This window comes from Myxine glutinosa, chromosome 8, assembly GCF_964187855.1.
Source record: "Myxine glutinosa chromosome 8, kmMyxGlut1.1, whole genome shotgun sequence".
NCBI classification, from domain to species: Eukaryota; Metazoa; Chordata; class Myxini; order Myxiniformes; family Myxinidae; genus Myxine; species Myxine glutinosa.
In genome coordinates this window covers 101338136-101356827 of record NC_136268.1, presented here as the reverse complement: position 1 = coordinate 101356827, position 18692 = coordinate 101338136, and the positions used below count along the sequence as shown (strand labels likewise).

General features: G+C 44.2%; 1 protein-coding gene across 3 annotated transcripts in view; it reads left to right on the top strand.

Annotated features, from left to right (window-relative positions):
* AFMID (arylformamidase) overlaps positions 1–18692 on the top strand; it is a 99914-nt gene that overhangs the window by 25911 nt on the left and 55311 nt on the right. The window contains exons 1-3 of one of the 3 annotated variants that reach the window (XM_068124972.2): positions 9002–9246; positions 9326–9374; positions 9500–9590. In XM_068124972.2, coding sequence (XP_067981073.2) covers positions 9050–9246; positions 9326–9374; positions 9500–9590 — 337 coding nt within the window. In that variant the 5' untranslated portion in view covers positions 9002–9049. Of the gene's footprint in view, positions 1–9001; positions 9247–9325; positions 9375–9499; positions 9591–18692 lie in introns of those variants that run through there. The other 2 variants (XM_068124973.2, XM_068124974.2) reach the window with 2 other exon arrangements.

The window sequence follows — 18692 nt, the reverse complement described above, 5'->3', positions numbered from 1 at the left end:
TGAAGTGCTATTAGATGACAGTGGGTACCCCGTGCGACCATGGTTAATGACGCCATTTCTCAACCCAAATACGCCGCAGCAACGTAGATACAATAGAGCTCACAAGAAAACAAGGTGTTTGGTGGAAAGAGGAATGGGACAGTGGAAAAGACGCTTTCATTGTCTTCACGGGATGTTGAGATACTCGCCACAAAAATCTGGTGAAATCATTGCAGTGTGTGCACTTCTTCACAATATTGCAATTGACAGAGCTTTGCCTGATTTTGATGAAGAGCCAATTGCACTGCGGCCGCAACCCGAAGCTAACCCAGAAAATGTAGTTTTTACCGGACAGGAACAATGGGGCTGCAAGAAGAGATCAAATTGTCAATGCTCACTTCTGATAGATGTAAGTGAAATGAAAAGCATAAAACAAATTAAATAATGCTCATTCATGCATGTATTTCACATGTTCACCTTAGTCGTTACAGTATTAAATCAAAGATTTAATTAGTGTAGACATGCGGAACCGGTACATCATTACTTCCATCGGTCGCCAGCATGAAATTTCCGGGATAAATTGCTCCCCATCCCCCAGACAATCCAGTACAAAATCCTCTTGACATACAAAGCCCTCCATAACCTGGCCCCATCCTACCTGACTGACCTCCTCTCCAGACACACTCCCACCCGCAACCTCCGCTCTGCTGGTACCAACCTCCTGACCCCCCCCCCCCCCATCCGGACCAAATTCAGATCCTGGGGGGACAGGGCCTTCTCCATCGCTGCTCCCACCCTCTGGAACTCTACCTCACACCATCAGAGACTCCTCCTCACTCACCACATTCAAAACATCACTAAAGACCCACCTGTTCAACACTGCATTCAACATTCAACCCACAGCATTTAACCCCTGACTATCTCTTCTCCTTCTCCCTCCTTTTGCTTTAAATATTTCCCTATTGATTCTTGTCTTTTTGCAATTGTTGTTTTCATGTATTGTTATGCATTATGTTTTGCACTCTGTCAAAGCGCCTTTGGGCTTCTTGAAAAGCGCTATACAAAATAAATGAATTATTATTATTATTATTATAAGCTAATTTTTGCTTCTTCAATTGCAATACCTCTATTTCTAACAGCTTGTTTTTTTTCCAATCGCAGTTTTTCAATTTCTAATATTGCTCGAGTCTTCTCAAGAGACAAAAGATCTTTGTGCATCTCTGTGATATCTCCGGCTTCATCAGCTTTGCGCTTCGTTTTCTTTTCAGTTTCTTCGGCCAAAGGCGGGCATGGATTCGGCAATGTTGCAGGCGGTTTGCGGCTAATGGAGGCGTCACTGTTTGTTGATGGACTGTAAAACAAATACCTTGTATCAACTTGACCATCATTATTATAGGACATTCCATGGTATATCATATAGCCTACATCATTCTACCACTGTACATGTCATCAAATAGGACAGCTACCTTGTATAAGTATACCTAATATAAGGATATTGTTATTTCTGATAAGAGGACAACCGGAAAGTGGCAGCAACACACTCTAAAGCGAGCAAGGAAGGGGGGTGATTTGTAGAATAAACAAATAAACACTCACCGGTACTTTTGAATGGTACTGGGAACAGCCGATGTCGATTTCGAAGGAGCATCCCATGTCAAAGGAGCATCCGGTGACAGGAGAATTCGGTGTCAAGGGAGCATCCGGTGTCAAAGGAGCATCTGGTGACTTGGCGTGGTAGGCATATCCTGCATCTTTTCTTGAACTGTCCACACCACCATCTATACCGTGTACAGTTGGATCGTCTTCTCCTAGGATCGCGCCAACCTTCTGCGATATTAGGGATGGCTCCGCTGGTGCTGGTCCACCTCCTATAAAAGGGACAGCTTTTAGTTGAAGAGTTTCCTAGGAGAAGACGCTTCCAGATTTTGTAACAATAAAAAATTATCTTGCAATTAATGTAAAATCAACTACAATACAGAAACCAACTGAATAAAAATGGCATAACAGAAGATTGAAACCATTCTCACCTGTTTCAGCAAGTTCTTTTCTGTATGCGCGGTATTCATCCTTTATAACTGAGCACATGTTCTGCCATTTTTTTCTGGTAGTCCTTGTCACTCCTTACCACGGTAGGATTTCTTCTATTCATGGCCTCAGTTATCTTAACCCATGCGTCATGCTTCTTTCTGTTCGAAACGGCGGCAGAAAACTTCGATACCATGACACCAATATGCTTTTCATACTCTTCGCACAGCCGAAATTTTTCAGCATCAGTGAAATTTTTCTTTCGCTTCGTAGACATAATGTTCCCTACCATGATGAAGGGTGGAAATAATGCCTAATGTCTTCTTAGCGACTTACAACAGCATTAAATAATAGCATTTGGTTTTGAACCCAATTATGTAGTCCCGTCCTTATGTCATGGCACTCAGCCAAACCACAGAAACTGACACAATCGTGCAAGAAATGTGATCATTAACCGTAGCAACGGCCAGTCAAAACCGTTAGGTGTTATGCCTATATTTAGGTGTCACACTGAGTGAGGTGTAACACTTAAGGTCATTTATGAATACCGACATAAGTCTTAGTCCTAGGTAAGTGTCACACTTGGAGTTTAAGTGTACTTAACATAAGAACGTTTATGAATACGGGCCCTGAAGAACTGGGAGGTTTGATTAATACTCTGCACACTAGGTTAGTGCATACTAGCATCTTCCAGAATAGGAGCAGAGGGCACTTGATGCTGGCCTTGACACATTTGCATCACCCAGTGCATCCCCTCGTACACCCACAGTGAATGATTTCATATCACGACTATGATACTTCTGGAAGGGTGGTTCACAGTGGTTCCAATCCTGTGGTGTCCTTCCTCCATCCCCAGTCTGATGGACTTGGAAGCTTCTCTTGACAAAGCTCTCAATTCGTGGCAACTGCCTTGGGTGTAGGTGTGGTAGAGTCTACCATGATGTGGCATGATTGGTTAGAATCAGTTTTCGGTCTGCCTGTGTTAAGCAATGTCATCTTGGCCTGTGGACCAAGCAATGTCGTCGGTGTCAATGCTCCAAAATCCAAAGTCATACTGTTGCACCACTTGGTAGCTTTTCAACACCAGATCGGCATTTTCAACAGGGTCTGTTGGTCTACCACCTTCACCACCTTCGGTCTACCACCATACTGTCGGTTCCCTACTACCTTCAAACAGGCACCGCTATTTACTGCCTTGTGTTGACCCCTTCACCCGTTGGCCGGAGACTACACCGATAGCTGACATCATTGCACCTACCATCCCCAGAGCCTTTGTCCACAGTTGGATCACATGTTTTGGTGTTCCATCAACCATCACTACGGATTGTGGTAACCAGTTTGAAGCAACTCGATTTTGCGAGCTGACAACTCCTGGGTACCAACCATATGCGAACCACCACTTACCATCCAGCGTTTTCACTGCCAACTCAAGTCTTCCCTGAAAGCCAATGAGAACTCCATGCACTGGATGGGCATTGTACCTATGGTCCTGCTTGGTATGTGAGCTGCTCTAAAAGACTGTAATGTCTTTGTTATAAAGATGCGGACACGCAGAGAGCATCAAGCACCCACCATCTTCATTCCAGGCAACGGCAATGCAGGCTTCACCCCCCCCCTCCCCCACAGCGGCTTTGCTCAGCCCCGCCCACAGCGGCCACACTCAGCCATACATGGCGCTACACTCCTCCCCCCTTAAGTCACATAGTCTTTCAAATATAGAAGAAACACGTGGGCATTGCGCCACGGACACGAATAGCGATGGTGATGCATTGGACACAGATGACGGCTCCCCACCAGACACCAAACTAGGCTCAATTGAAACCGGAGGAACATCCACACTACTCTCACTGCCATGAATATCCTGCTCCACAGATGGATGGACAGCTGGCCAAAACGTGGTCACGGGCACCTCAATGGATGAGGACACATTGCACGGTGGAACGGAATTGGTTGTGTGTGAATGACCGGACCCGCGAGCCAACAACTGATTCACATGACGTTTCCAGATAAGCCCGGCCGAAGTATGAACAAGGTAGTTAGCTGGACCGGAAACTCGGACCACAACAGCTGGCACTTATTTCTGTCGGTGTACATAGTGCCATAACTGGCTGGTCCACCGTGAATGAACGAACTTTGGTTGCCGTAACAACTTCAGGTGCACCAGGTCGACGCAAATCCAGGCGCGACCGCAACTGTCAGCTATACATGCGGAATGCAGGTGTTTCCTGTGTAGTAGAATGCACTAAATTATGATAGGCATGCAAAAACACATCAACCCTACTCTGCACAGATCGAACTGCTTGGCCTCTACGCAAGGCATGTTTCAACACTTTGACAAATGACTCAGCCTGGCCATTTGTAGCTGGGTGGTAAGGCATCGACCTCAGGTGTTTGATACCATTAGCACACATGAACACAGCAAACACCTCAGACACAAACTGCGAACCATTATCCGAAACTAAAATCTCCAGAACCCCCTTGTTCGCAAAAATACTCCGCAGATGCTCCACCATGTTCTCGGCCGAGATGGACTCCATTAGAGCTACTTCTGGCCGCTTTGAGTAAGCGTCGATCACCACCAGAAACATGCGGCCCATGACTGGCCCTGCAAAATATATATGAACGCGCTGCCACGTTCCATCAGCAGGCAGCCATAACAACGACACATGTGAGGGATTATCAGCATAATTAACCCCGTTAAGCAATTTACAGTACATTGGCTTTGAATTTGTCCTGTCCGCACATGCGCAGAGAGAGAGAAATACCATTTTTACTCTATCTGCCTGCCTGGCAGCAGTCAAACAAAATTGAAAATCATTCCAAACAGGAAACTTACTGTTTTTAAGGACATCATAAAGGACACAAACAACAGGCGCGAAAAACTATTGTAATGATTAAAATAGAATGTTGTAATTGACACTGGTTAAAATGGCGTCTAAAAATCTGTAATTAATTTATTTACACGCCTTTAAACCTCTTCATCCATTTTTTAAAATGTAATTACATATTACATGCTTGAACACTGTAGAACACAAATCGCCTTCATATTACTTCCAATAATATACTATATATTGATATATAGCTTAAGAGGGTGTGGCATGTGAAAGGGTGCAGTTTTGGGGTGAAGAAGAGGCCGCCGTATAACTATACACGATGCTGATTGACGCTGCTTTCTATGGTGATCAATAAAGCCTCCATCTCCTAAACTGCAATCTGCGATTCATCGTCGTCTTATTACAGTGTATAAGGGTGATTGATGTACAAGACCGCTTCAACAGCACTAAACTTCTGGATTTTTAAAAACAATCTTTAAAATCAGTATTTTATTTCAATTGAAGTATATACAGTATATACAGTTTCCTCCTGACAAGGTGGAAAAGTTTCTGTCAACCCTCGACTCGGATTCTGCAACTGGACCTGACGGCATCAGCCCACGGGTCCTAAATCCTGTTCTTCCGCTCTTTCACTCCCTCTCTCTGTTCTCTTCACCCTCTCTTTTGCTCAAGGTCATCTTCCATCTGCTTGGAAATCTGCCAACATCACCGCTTTGCACAAAAAAGGTGCAAAAACAGATCCCAGCATCTACAGACCAATCAACCTTCTCCCAATTATCAGCAAAGTCATGGAATCCATCATTGCTTCAGATATGAAATCTTTCCTCTTCTCCAATGGCTTGATCTCTGATCATCAATTTGGTTTCAGACCTGGACACTCTACTCTGGACATGCTGCTTCTGCTTTCTCAACAATGGATGGAGGTCCTCAATGCCAAACAGGAAATTAGAGCAGTCTCCCTTGACATATCACGTGCCTTCGATACGGTCTGGCACCCCGCTCTGCTCACCAAACTCTCCTCTTTTGGTATCAATGGAAATCTCCACGCATGGCTGGCGGACTTCCTCTCTAGTCGTAGTCAACGTGTGGCCCTGAATGGGTTTATCTCATCTCCTCTTCCTGTTCAGGCTGGAGTTCCACAAGGCAGTGTTCTGGGCCCTGTGCTTTTTCTGGTCTTCATCAATGATCTCTCTGACTCTCTTGAAAATCCTCTGTATCTCTTTGCTGATGACTCTACTCTCTGTCGCTCCATTCTTCATCCCTCAGATCGGCAGTCTGCTGCCTCCTCACTCTCTGCAGACCTGGACAAAATCACAGACTGGCAAACAAGTGGAACATGTCTTTCAATCCTGACAAATCTCACACTCTTACGATGTCTCTCCGAAAAGACCGACTGGACAACCCTCCCATCCACTTTCTGAATAATCCTCTCCAAGAAGTTCTGTCACTCAAGCTTTTGGGTCTCACTATCTGCCATGATCTTTCCTGGGAAAACCACATTTCAAATCTGGCCTCCAAAGCCAGTCGCCGACTGGGCATCCTCCGTCGTGCAAAGTCCTTCCTTGGCACACCTGAGCTCCTCACCACATACAAGGCTTTCATCCGCAGCTCAATGGAATACTGCTCTCCCCTCTGGGCTGGTGCTCCTGCCTCACACCTAGCTCGTCTTCACGCTGTTGAAACCAAAGCATTCAGAATCATTGGAATCTCCCGCGATGAAGCTAACTCCAAGGGCCTCTCACTCACTCACCGCAGGCAGGTTGGTGGTCTTTCCATCTTCTACCGACTCCTCTCTGGCCTTGCCCCCCCAGCTCTCTCTCTGGGCTCTGTCCCGCAAATATTCCTACAGGTCGCACAAGATCTGCCTGCAACCCTCTTATGGTCAAACTGCCAAAATCAAGACTCTCTGCTCACCTTCACTCCTTCATTCCTCTCTTCTCCCGCCTCTGGAACAAACTCCCTCACTCTCTTCAATCCCACTCCACCCTCCAGGTCTTTAAAACTGCTGTTCACCACCATCTCTTATCTTCCCCCATCCAAAACCTTGATCTTTTCTACCCCCGCTAATTTCACCCCAATTCCACTTTTTTGAAATACCAACTTCTGTCCTGGAAGTCCTTGGTGTCCTTGTGTTTTATACTTCTCTCTCCACCCCCCCCCCCTTCCCACGCCTCCTCCCCCCAAGCCCTCTCCCTTCAACACATCTCCCTGCTCTCAAATGTTGTGTTTGTGTGCTTCCCCTTCTCTCCCCATCTTGTTTTCCGCTCCCTCTTTTTGTGTGTTTTGTTTGTCTGGTTGATTTGTTTGTGAAGTAAATGTTAGCTCTTTCACGAGCCTCGATTCAGTATACAAAAAAAAAAAAAAAAAAGAAGAAAAAAAAAGTACTTGAACACTGCGTGGGGTGTCGTGTTCTATGAACTCACCAGTTACCCTGCACTCGCGAAGCGAAATGCGGAGTTAAGCGATTGGTTGTGTACATACATGCCTGCATTTAAAAAATTCATTTTCTTGGCAACTGTTGGTCTGATTGACACTCAATTTTCACTACAGTGGTTTTTCATGGAAAAAATTGAAATGTGGCTCATTGTAAAGAACACTATGTTCTTTACATGGGAAATAAGTGGCATTAATAATGACTTCATCAGTGCCTTCATTATGACGTCATAATTCAACAAGTACAACGCTTAGTTCGATCGGTTTGAAATTTCTTGAGCGTGATTCTACGCAAGTGTGTTTGGCCCTATCTCTCAATGGTGAAGAATCACTTAGAGAATTTAAAATTTTTCGTATGCGGATCCGGAATTGGATCTTCACCAAAATCAAATAAATTCGACCTTGTTACACACTCAACCTGTCCACCAAGTACCGTCCGAATACATCCACAACTGTTTGAGACATCGTGCTATATATCGTTTTTTGCCCTATCTCTCAATGGTGAAGAATCACTTTAAAAAGTCAGATGTCAGATGAGTCAATGCGGATCCAGATCTTCAATAAATCTAATAATTTCGTCCTTGTAACATACTCAACCTCTCCACCAAATTTTTACATTGAGCCACACTTCAATTTTTTTCATAGAGTGGTTTCGGAGATATAGAGGTGCAAAGGTTTTCGGTTTTTTTTCCAAGGTTAAGCACGTACCATGTGACATATGACGTCATAATTAGCATTAAATATTATACAGGCTCCTATGTTGAAAATTTGTGCCAATCGGACCAACGGTTGCAGAGAAAAGGAATTTTAAAGGAAATAAACCCGCAAAATGCTGGTGGAAGGGACATACGTGCATACATACATACATACATACATACATACAAACATACATACATTAGACGGACAGACAAGTGCTGTTCCAGACGGCATTGCCCTATGAGCTATGCCGTAAAAACCTAAAACAAAAACAGAAGAGTAGGCTTGCACCAAATCCTTCTGAAAAGCACAATGGTAAGTATTCTATGAATACCATATAGGTTTTGTTTTAATCCCTCAGGCATTCACCTTCGTGCTCCACCCATCCACTTACTTTTTTTTTTTTTTTGTATACTACGTCAGGCTCGTGTTAGAGCTAACACATAGAACATATAATAAAGGGAGTGGGAAACAAGAGGGGGAAAGAGAGGGATACACAACAACAGTAGAGAACAGGGACATCAGGAGATCTGTGGAAGGGAGAGGGCTGGGGTGGGGTACACGGGATAAACAAGATGGACACTACAGGGACTTTCAGGAAAGAAATCGGAATTTGAAGGAGGTAGATTTGGGGCGGATTAATGGGGGTAGAAAAGATCAAGGTTTTGAATGGGGAAAGATAAGAGATGGTGGTGAACAGCTGTTTTAAAGACCTGGACGGAGGAGTGGGATTGACGAGAGTGTGTGAGTTTGTTCCAGAGGCGGGTGGAAGAGAGGAATGAAAGAGTGAAGGTGAGCAGAGAGTCTTGATTTTGGAAATTTCACCAGAAGAGGGTTGCTGGCAGATCTTGTGTATCCTGCAGGAATAAAGGCATGCTGTCGTTTTAGACAATCATTTTTGCCTAATTAAATCCACATGTTTAACGTGAAAAGGATATGATGCACCATTTTGAATTGAATTGCCAGTCGATTAAAAATTTCCATGTTTAACATGGAGTCGTAGACAATAAAAAAGACTGCAATGAAATTAAAGCCAAGTTGGAGAGACGTTTTTGAGGGTAGAGTTAAAGAAAGCCACGCCCATGAGTCGAAGCTCCTCCTACCAGGAGAGGTCCTGGGCTTCCGCCCATGGATTGAGTTTGTCAAAAGTGCTGCATATTGCTCAATCTGTCGATGTGTCATTTGTTTTGTATGGCTCTGGGGGTTCTGGGTCGTGCTCCAGTGGTGTAAACCGTTTGTACTTCCCTGGCAGCTTCGTGTCACAGTCGCACACGGTTTGGTAACCTTGTTTGAATGAGGTTGTGCAGAGGGATTGCCTGAGTGTTTTGGTTTATTTTTAAAACCCCTCTCGATTTCAGGAACATGGAGTGTAACATGGAGTATTCCTGGGACAAATGGTCCAAGGAGGTAAATATCGACTTTTCAGAGTGTCTGATGCTCCTGGTGATGATTGGACACAAGTTTTCGAGTCAACGAGGTATATATACTAAACCACCGACACCCTCCTCCTCCTTCCCACCATTTCCCTTCAGGAACTCGAGAAGCAATACTCCCCGAGCTGCTGGTCTCACCGTTTCAGTAGTGATGTGGTGATTGATGCACATATCGCTACGATACAAAAAGGTAATCACTGCCATCTAGTTTTGTGCATGTTCTGAATTCCCATGCTAACGCCCCCTTCCCTTCCCGCTACCAAAAATATTATATTTTACCTCTGAGTCAGAGTAGGAGATTTCGCCTTTCTATGTAAACAAAACCTAAGACCCAGATTCTCAAAAGTAATGGAAACCATTAACCGTCCTGTCAGTCTTCTTCACCACCATCTCTTATCTTACCCCATCCAAAACCTTGATCTTTTCTAACCCCGTTAATACACCCCAGATCCACCTTTTTGAAATACCGACTTCTTTCGTCACAGATCTCCCGATGTCCCTGTTCTCTACTGTTGTACTTGTGTGCTTCCCTCTCTCTCCCCATCTTGTCTGCCGCTCCCTTTATTATATGTTTGATGTGTCCGTTTATGGTTTTTTGTGATTAATGTTAACTCTTAGATGAGCCTCGATCTTGTATACAAAAAAAAAAGAATACTAATACCTGTGAATACCATATGCATACCTGTGAATGAGCCCTCTTAGTGTTTTCATTGAATGATTCCACGCAGGGTCGTAATAGGCCATGGGCCAGATATGGTCCTCGTGCACTCCCCCCCCCCCCCTCCCCCTACAACTCTACCACCCCATATATTTTTTGAAACACTCGGGTCCCCTCAACATGAAATCAACTGGTAACAGTAAATAAACTGGTTCTTACTATTCATTTTCCACACATATTTGATGGTACCCTTAAAATATATCTTTTCCGAGTCTTTATGTTCCCTGAGATGGCTGAAAGTGGTCTGAGTTATATAAGTTATATATCATCTGAAAGGTAATTATCTGCTGGTCATTATAAATGGCATATATTTTAGATTTCGTGTTACCATTGGCCTCAAAAATCAAGTCGAACAGCTATACCCCATGTTTCGCTGTGCCAACGTAACACAGACTAAGATATTCGAACTTATATCTTCAATCCAGCCACACTAGACTTGATTGACATTAACAACAACTTTCTGGACATTCTTCATAAAAATACCTTTCATTTGATACCAAATATGTCTTCTTACCAGTAAACATCTATCAGATACGACACTGTAAACCAGCGTTTCTCAACCTTTGATGGCCCATGGTCCCCCTACCGAGTCGCTTAACATTCGTGGCCCCCTGCCCTTCAATAAAAGATGCAGATTTCGTTTTATGAAATTTATTTACTCAGTCTTAAAAGATAAATCAAAGTAAACATTTTTCTAAGCAATACAATCAATGAGACACTTGCTGTTGGGCTTGTCTGACGAGGCCTCTTATGTCCGGCTCCGTCTTGGACACAGCAAGGCGAATATCGTTCCCAACGTCAAGACGGTTTCTGGACTTCGTTTTAATGGTCGCAAGGTCAGAAAATCCAGATTCGCAAAGATATGTTGTGGCGAATTGAATGAGCATTACGGATGCCTTCTTGCTGAGTAGTGGATACGCATCCTGAACAGACAACCAGAAGGTGGAGAGGTCTTCTTTGTTACTGAAGACCAGCTTCATTGCTTTTGAAACCTTCAACTCTGCCAGCTCCTCTGCTTCGTCTTCAGTAGGTTCAATTTTGGCGTTGAACGGGTCTTTGTGCCACGGAACATCCAACGGTGCATCGTCGAAATACGATTTGAACTCAGCGGAGAGATTGTCGAGATGTCTAGTGATGCAATCTTTGATGCCGACGGGAAGCTCAATCCTCTGCGTCTGCAGGTGCTCGTCCAAGAAAGGAAACGAGGCAGTGGACCCGGCCTTGATTCGTGCCTGCCAGACTTCCATTCTAGCAGACAGTCCGGCAAGCTTGTCTTGAACGTCACTGACTGTCACATCACGGCCTTGCAAGGACTGGTTCATTTCGTTGAGTTGGCCGAATATATCGGCCAGGTAGGCGAGCATCATGACGAACTCTTCATTGTCGAAGTGGACATGGAGGTTGTTTTCGTTGTCTCGCAGGAAGATTTCCACCTCAACCCGGAGTTCATACAGCCGAGAGAGGCATTTCCCCCTCGATAGCCAACGGACTTTGGTGTGGAACAGAAGTCCAACATGTTCCGCTCCCATTTCGTTGGCCAGTAGTTGGAAGAGCCGATGATTTTTGGCCTTCGCACGAATGAAGTTGATCACTTTGACCGCGACGTCCATGACTTCCAGCAAACGAGGCGGAAGAGTCTTTGACGCAAGAGCGTATCGGTGTAGCGAACAGTGGGAGGACGTCACATGGGGCCATTCGTTCTTCACAAGCGTGACGAACCCTCCTCTGACGCCGACCATCGCTGGGGCACCATCAGTACAAATGTGCTTGAAATTCTGCCGACCGAGTCCGTTAGCTTCAAAAAAAAGAGTCCACAATAGCTTTGATATCTGCCGCTGTCGTTGTGGTTGGTAGGGTATTGCAGAACAAGAACTCTTCCTTCATCTTTCCCTTTCTCTCGTAGCGAGCGAAGGCGATCAACTGGCTCTCCAGGGCGGTGTCGGTAGACTCGTCTAATTGAAGGCTAGCCTGGAGCGTGCTTTGTTTGATTTCGGAGCAAACTTGACGGCACACATCAGCAGCCATGTCGTCAATCCGTCGTCGGATCGTGTCATTAGAGAGCGAAACTTGCTGGATCTTCTTTTTCGCCTCTGGTCCGATCATCAATTCCACCATTTTCTCTGTACATGGCTTGATAAGGTCCTCAGCAATAGTGTGCGGCTTCTTGCACTTCGCAATTCGGTATGCCACTTCGTCGCTGGATTGAAGAGCAGGTTTTTCTTCTGGCCGGAATCCAAATTTGGGAAGTGTCGCTTCACGGTCATATCGTGAGCGTTTCGCAGACAGAGCGTCGATATTATCTTCCTTCCTTCCGGGATGCATCTTGTCGCGATGGTTTGAAAGTTTGGAAGGACGTAGTGACGCATTTGACATCACGACCGAGCAGTGCAGACATTGCGCGCAGTCCACGCCATCTCGACTGACATTCGTGAATCCAAACTTGACATAGCTGTCATTCCATTTTCGAGCCTTCGACATCTGAGAAAAAAATTGCAAATACGAATTAATTACTTTTGTAACGGTAATACAGTAAGGTTGAAAATTAGGTTTAGAAAAGTGCTCTGGAGGGAAGGAGAAGAAAGGAAGTAGAGATGTAAAGAAGCAGAAAGAGATGGAGAGAAACTCATCTACCCTTTTTTAGAGAAGGTTAAACTCATCTACCCTTTTTACTTTGACACTATGACCGGAGACTCGTCACCTTAATTGTACATTACAAGCTTCTGCATTCTGAATCGCAGTTTTTCGGCGTCCGCTCGTGGCCCCCCGGTCGAAGGCCCGTGGCCCCCTTTGGGGACGTAGTGACGGGCCCCCGGTTGAGAAACGCTGCTGTAAACAGACCGCAGGTGTGCCGACAATTGCCGCATATGCTTCTCAGATGATCCACGTAGTAACACTGTGCGAACTTTCAACACAATTAAATATGAATTGCTAAATTCACACACAATCACACCTTATTTGTTACAGTATAACAACATTGCTGCTTTCTCGCTGAGCAACATACAATGCTCTCAAGTCTGATAGTTTCACAACCTTGTGGCTATGTAACACCTCCTTATCTACAACATCACAAACTACTTCAAAAGCTTTCTTGTGAACTTCTTCTAGTTCTAGCTGATGCTAGATTCTAGCTGATGTTCTAGCTGGTAAATCTATATATATAAAACACAGTTTGTGTGTGTGTGTGTGTGTGTGTGTGTGTGTGTGTGTGTGTGTGTGTGTGTGTGTGTGTGTGTGTGTGTGTGTGTGTGTGTGTGTGTGTGTGTGTGTGTGTGTGTGTGTGTGTGTGTGTGTGTGTGTGTGTGTGTGTGTGTAATGTTACCGATAGACTCCGAAACGGAGAGGCTCACGTGCTTGATATTTGGCATAGACATGGCCATTGAGCCTGGTACGAACATGGCCGAGACCATATTTGACGAGATCCATATTTTTTATTCATATTTACCTCAGCGCATTTCAGCGAAGTACCCGCTAATCTCAGCCAGTGCGAGCAGCTCGCTGATTCGCTCAGAGCGATCACGTGATGTTCCATCCCGTCACACGTCACACGTTTGCACGTAATTCAGGGCGAAAAGCCATTGCGTTTTTTCACCTTTATGCGACCGTGTTTTGTGTCGATTTTGTGCGATATGAATTAAATTTTAATTCATATTTCGTGTTTACGAATTCGAATACGAAGGATTTCCCCTTTCGATTTCGAATACGAATCGAATACGAGCTTGAGTCGAGAGGGCGAATGTGCGGGTCTCCCTTCCCCCGCCCGGCAACTGGAGCCCGGTACTGGAGGACGTGGGTCACAGGATCGGTGAGTCTCCAAAAGCCACTTCGTGCTCTTTCGAAGATGCAGGACGATGTCGCAATTGTTGTGCTGCTCTCCGACCATGAGAACTGCAACGTCATTGTTGACTGGCCCTCCCCCTTCCCCCTCCCTTCCCCCTCCCTCCCCCCTACCCCTTCTACCCTCCCCTCCCCCTCCTTTTCCCCCTCCCTTCCCCCTCCCCTTTCCCCCTTCCCCCTCCCCCTCCCCTTTCCCCCTTCCCCCTCCCCCTCCCCTTTCCCCCTCCCCCCTCCCCCCGCCCCCAGCCCCCTCCTCCCTCACACCCCCTCACCCACCCATCCCTCACCCTCCCCCCCTCCCCATCTCCCTCCCCCCCTCGCCCTCCCCATCCCTCCCATCCCTCACCCTCCCCATCCCCCCTCTTCTCCACCTCTCCCCCTACCCCTCCCCCTCTTCTCCCCTCCCCTCCTCTTCTCCCCTCCCCTCCCCTCCCCTCCCTGCCCGGCAATGCCGGGTACTTCTGCTAGTTTCTGAATAGGAGCGAGTGGTTGACAAAGCTGCTTCATTTGTAACATGCATGTATTCCTGTAACTAAATCGAGGTAAAGTGTGACTTAATAATATATTGTCAAGTAACAATGAGCAATTGAATGATATTTCACTTTCCAATTAAAGCACCTTCCATGACTGACAATGTCCATCAACGCGATCATTTCGTGCAGGTATCGCGATTGTCGGCACACCTGCATTCTGTTTGAAGTGTCATATCTGATAGATTTTTATTGACAAAAATACACATTTGGTATCAAATGAAAGGTATTTTTATGAAGAATGTCCAGACATTTGTTATTAATGTCAATCAAGTCTAGTGCGGCTGGATTTGAAATATTAGTTTGAATATCTTAGTCTGTGTTACGTTGGCACAGCGAAACATGGGGTATAGCTGTTCGACTTGATTTTTGAGGCCAATGGTAACACGAAATCTAAAATATATGCCATTTATAATGACCAGCAGATAATTACCTTTCAGATGATATATAACTTATATAACTCAGACCACTTTCAGCCATCTCGGGGAACATAACGACACGGAAAAGATATATTTTAAGGGTACCATCAAATATGTGAAAAATGAATAGTAAGAAACATGGGGTATAGCTGTTCGACCTGATCTTTGAGGCCAATGGTAACACGAAATCTAAAATATATGGGGTGGTAGAGTTGTGGGGGGGGGGGGGGGGGGGTGCACGAGGACCATATCTGGCCCATGGCCTATAAGGCTTTAAGTTTTGGCAATAGACATGCATCTTTTTGTCCTGTCTTTGAAACCCACATGTTGGAGTGTATATCCGACATCGTTTCACCAGTTTCACACTTCTGTCCATCGAAAGCTGCAAAGAATGCTTTTGATTCGTGAATGACATCTTCCGTATCACCTCAGGGGTCTCCAAGATTGTTCAACTCGTTTGTTGTCTTTATTAGGAGCCAGATATTTACACTCTTGCAGGATTGTTTTACTGACATTCCTAAACATGACATCATCATCTTTGTCCTCGAGTCTGAGCACACTGGGCACCGCACACATAAAACTAGAAGACTGGATTAGCCGGGAGCAGAGAATCACTTTTGTCAGCAATTGATAAGACAGTTTTGTGGCATCCTTTAGCACCATAATGGAATGAATAGCGTTCATGCACCGAATCAGACGTCAAAAAATTTGACATCACTACTGATATCTTCCAAAAGCTTATCGAATGTGTAGTCGGTATCATTTGTGCGGTCACCTCCATCATCTTGTTTGATTCTCCCAACCATTCATTTCTTCTGACGACTCATGATAACGACCATCTCTTGCATGGAGATCACTGACAGAACCTGGTAGTCTTACCTCCACCTGGTTTGTCCACTCATTCTTCTGCTTACCATAGATTTGAAGGATTTAGTCTTTGAATGATAATTTGTGTCCAGGGCTTGCTGTTTTAAATATATATTCTGCTCGCCACCTGGATGGGTTACGTGGGTTAGATATGAGTGTAAATGACTCCCTACAGAATGTGCAATGCAATTTAAAGTCAAAGAAAGATAAAGATACTATAGCCTCAGAATGGCACAGTCTTTATTGAGGCGGAGGTTCACTTTTTACCCTCCGCCACCAAAGGTGGATGGAGGTTATGTTTTCACCCCCGTCTGTCTGTCCGTTTGTTTGTGAACAAGATATCTCAAAAAGTTGTGGACGGATTTGAACGAAATTTGGCAGAGATGTACCGTATGTGACAAGGACGAAATTATTAGATTTTGGTGAAGATCCTGATTCGGATCTGGCTACTATAATTTTTAAGCGATCCTTCACCATTGGGGGATAGCGCCAAAAACGATACATAGCAGGATATCTCAAAAGGTTATTGTCAGATTTGGACGAAACTTGGTGCACCGTTTGGGTGTTTCACAAGGAAGAATCGATTCGATTTTGGTGAAGATCTGAATATGGATTCGGATATGATAATTATTTAATTTTTTAAGTGATTCTTCACCATTGAGTGATCGGGCTAAAACCAACATACAGCAGGATATCTCAAAACGTTATGTACGGATTTGGACGAAACATGGGGCACACGTTGTGTGTGTGACAAGGAAGAATCGATTCAATTTTGGTGGAGATCCGGATTCGGATCCGGCTAGTCGAGTTTTTTTAGTGATTCTTCACCATTGGGAGACAGGGCCAAAAACGATACAAAGCAGGATATCTCAAAAAGTTGTGGACAGATGATTTTGATTAAATGTGATTCTGTATTGTGATTTTCTGGTCTACTCTAGGATACAAAACATAAACTGTTCACCTGGCGGCGGTGTGCTCTCTACTGAGTGTCGTTCTAGTTGATCATAGTTTTACTCCACCCATCTGGCATTGCACGTATATGTGTTCTTGATGCGTATGCTGAAACACAGTTTTTGTGGCATTTGATAGGAAACGTTTCATCTACATCCAAACGTTTTTTTGCTAGTTCCTCGTGAAGGTTGTCCCCTCGGTGTTGACTGGCAGAATTAATGCTCTTGATGTGAGTCGCTCCAGATGCAATGATATTTTTTGTTGGACTACAAAGCTTGAAGAAACACTCCGAGCCATTTTCACTTCTTTCTGAAAAAATAAAAAGGCGTGTGTTAAAATGTTCAGCAAAATATTCCAGATCTGATGCAAAAAAAGTTTCTTCTCCATCTCGTTGATAGTAACCAGAAATAAAACCGGTGGCCATCTTTGATTACCGTATATGGAAGCATCCAATCATGATGAAAAGTATAAAAAAATTACTTCTTTGACCTGAAAAACATATAGTTTAAAGCATTTTCTAAATTAAAATACTCAATATTCATCCTTGTATACCTATCTTTTAGTGCTTATAAGTGGTGGCCATCTTGGTGATAAGTATGCACCACAAAATTCCATGTTCAGCAACAAAATTGTTGTTGGGAACCAGACTAATATGGCCTAAGAAAGTAGAACCACACTCTGAACCATGGAGCATGTTGTATCCCGAATTATGAGAGGTTGGAGTAAATAGACCATTTAACCAACTATTCCGGAAATGGGACTCGTGCGGTAATCGAAAACCGAACTTTAACCAAATTACCTTAAATCTATCCTTAACTGAGCAAATACACAAAATGAACAAACAGTTCACCGTCATTCATCAGCATAATCTCTGAATTGTAATTGTAGTTCAACAAGATCGAATGTCTAACAGCAGCATAGCTGGGCTTGTTTGATACTTTAGTTGAAGAGGATAGTATGACCTGGGTGGGGATACCATTAGCAAATACCGTAATGTAAGTATCAATTTATTTTTGCATTGAGAAACTGGTTTATTCTATGTTTCGAGTCAACGATTAACCAACCATACACCGCTTCGATCTAGAAACTTTGCAATAACGACAAAGGTGTTTTGTTACGATTGCAGTGTTATGATTATATTTACTATATTATTAGTATTAATGCTATTATTATTATTACCCTGCGCTCGTGAAGCGAAAAGCAGGGTTCGGCATTCGGGTGGTGTACGTGTCTGCATTTTAAAAATGCATTTTCTCGGCAACCGTTGGTACGATTGGCACGAAATTTTACCATAGGAGCGCCTCCGCATGTAGAATTATTTTATTCATAATTATGACGTCGGAAATCACGTGGTATGGACGCCATATTGGAAAAACGTTGCACCTTTATATCTCTCAAACCGCTCAATGGAAAAAGTTGAAACGAGGCTCATTTTCAAGTACTCACCATGGGGAATAAGATATGATGATGATAATTGTTATGTATTACCTCCCCAAACCCCGGTTACGGTGCACCTCAGAATCTCGAGAGGGAATGTGGCAGAAAGATTTGTTATTTTGCGTGTTCTAATAAACCATGGTAAAACCACACCAATGCAATTGTGTAGAACAAAACAAGTAATTGTATTAAGAACTCTCACATACACAATAATAACACTATGAAAGAAAGTACAATGAATCTATCACTTGCAGCAAATGATTAACACATATGATGGTACCATCATTCCACAATGCTCTTAAAGCAATGAACTCACAATATGCCAAACGTGAGTGGAATGTAACCTTCCCCAAAGTCCATGCACTAATCTCCACGCTGGTTGAAGCTGTGCAGAACGACGAGAACAGGCAGATATCGGCACGGCGGTGAACGAGGAGTTACGAGGAGAGAGGTCGATATGGGAATTGAGCCGATAGGTAAACCAACGGCTGATCAAGTCCTGTAAGCAACAATAATTCCAAACAACGCACAGGAAT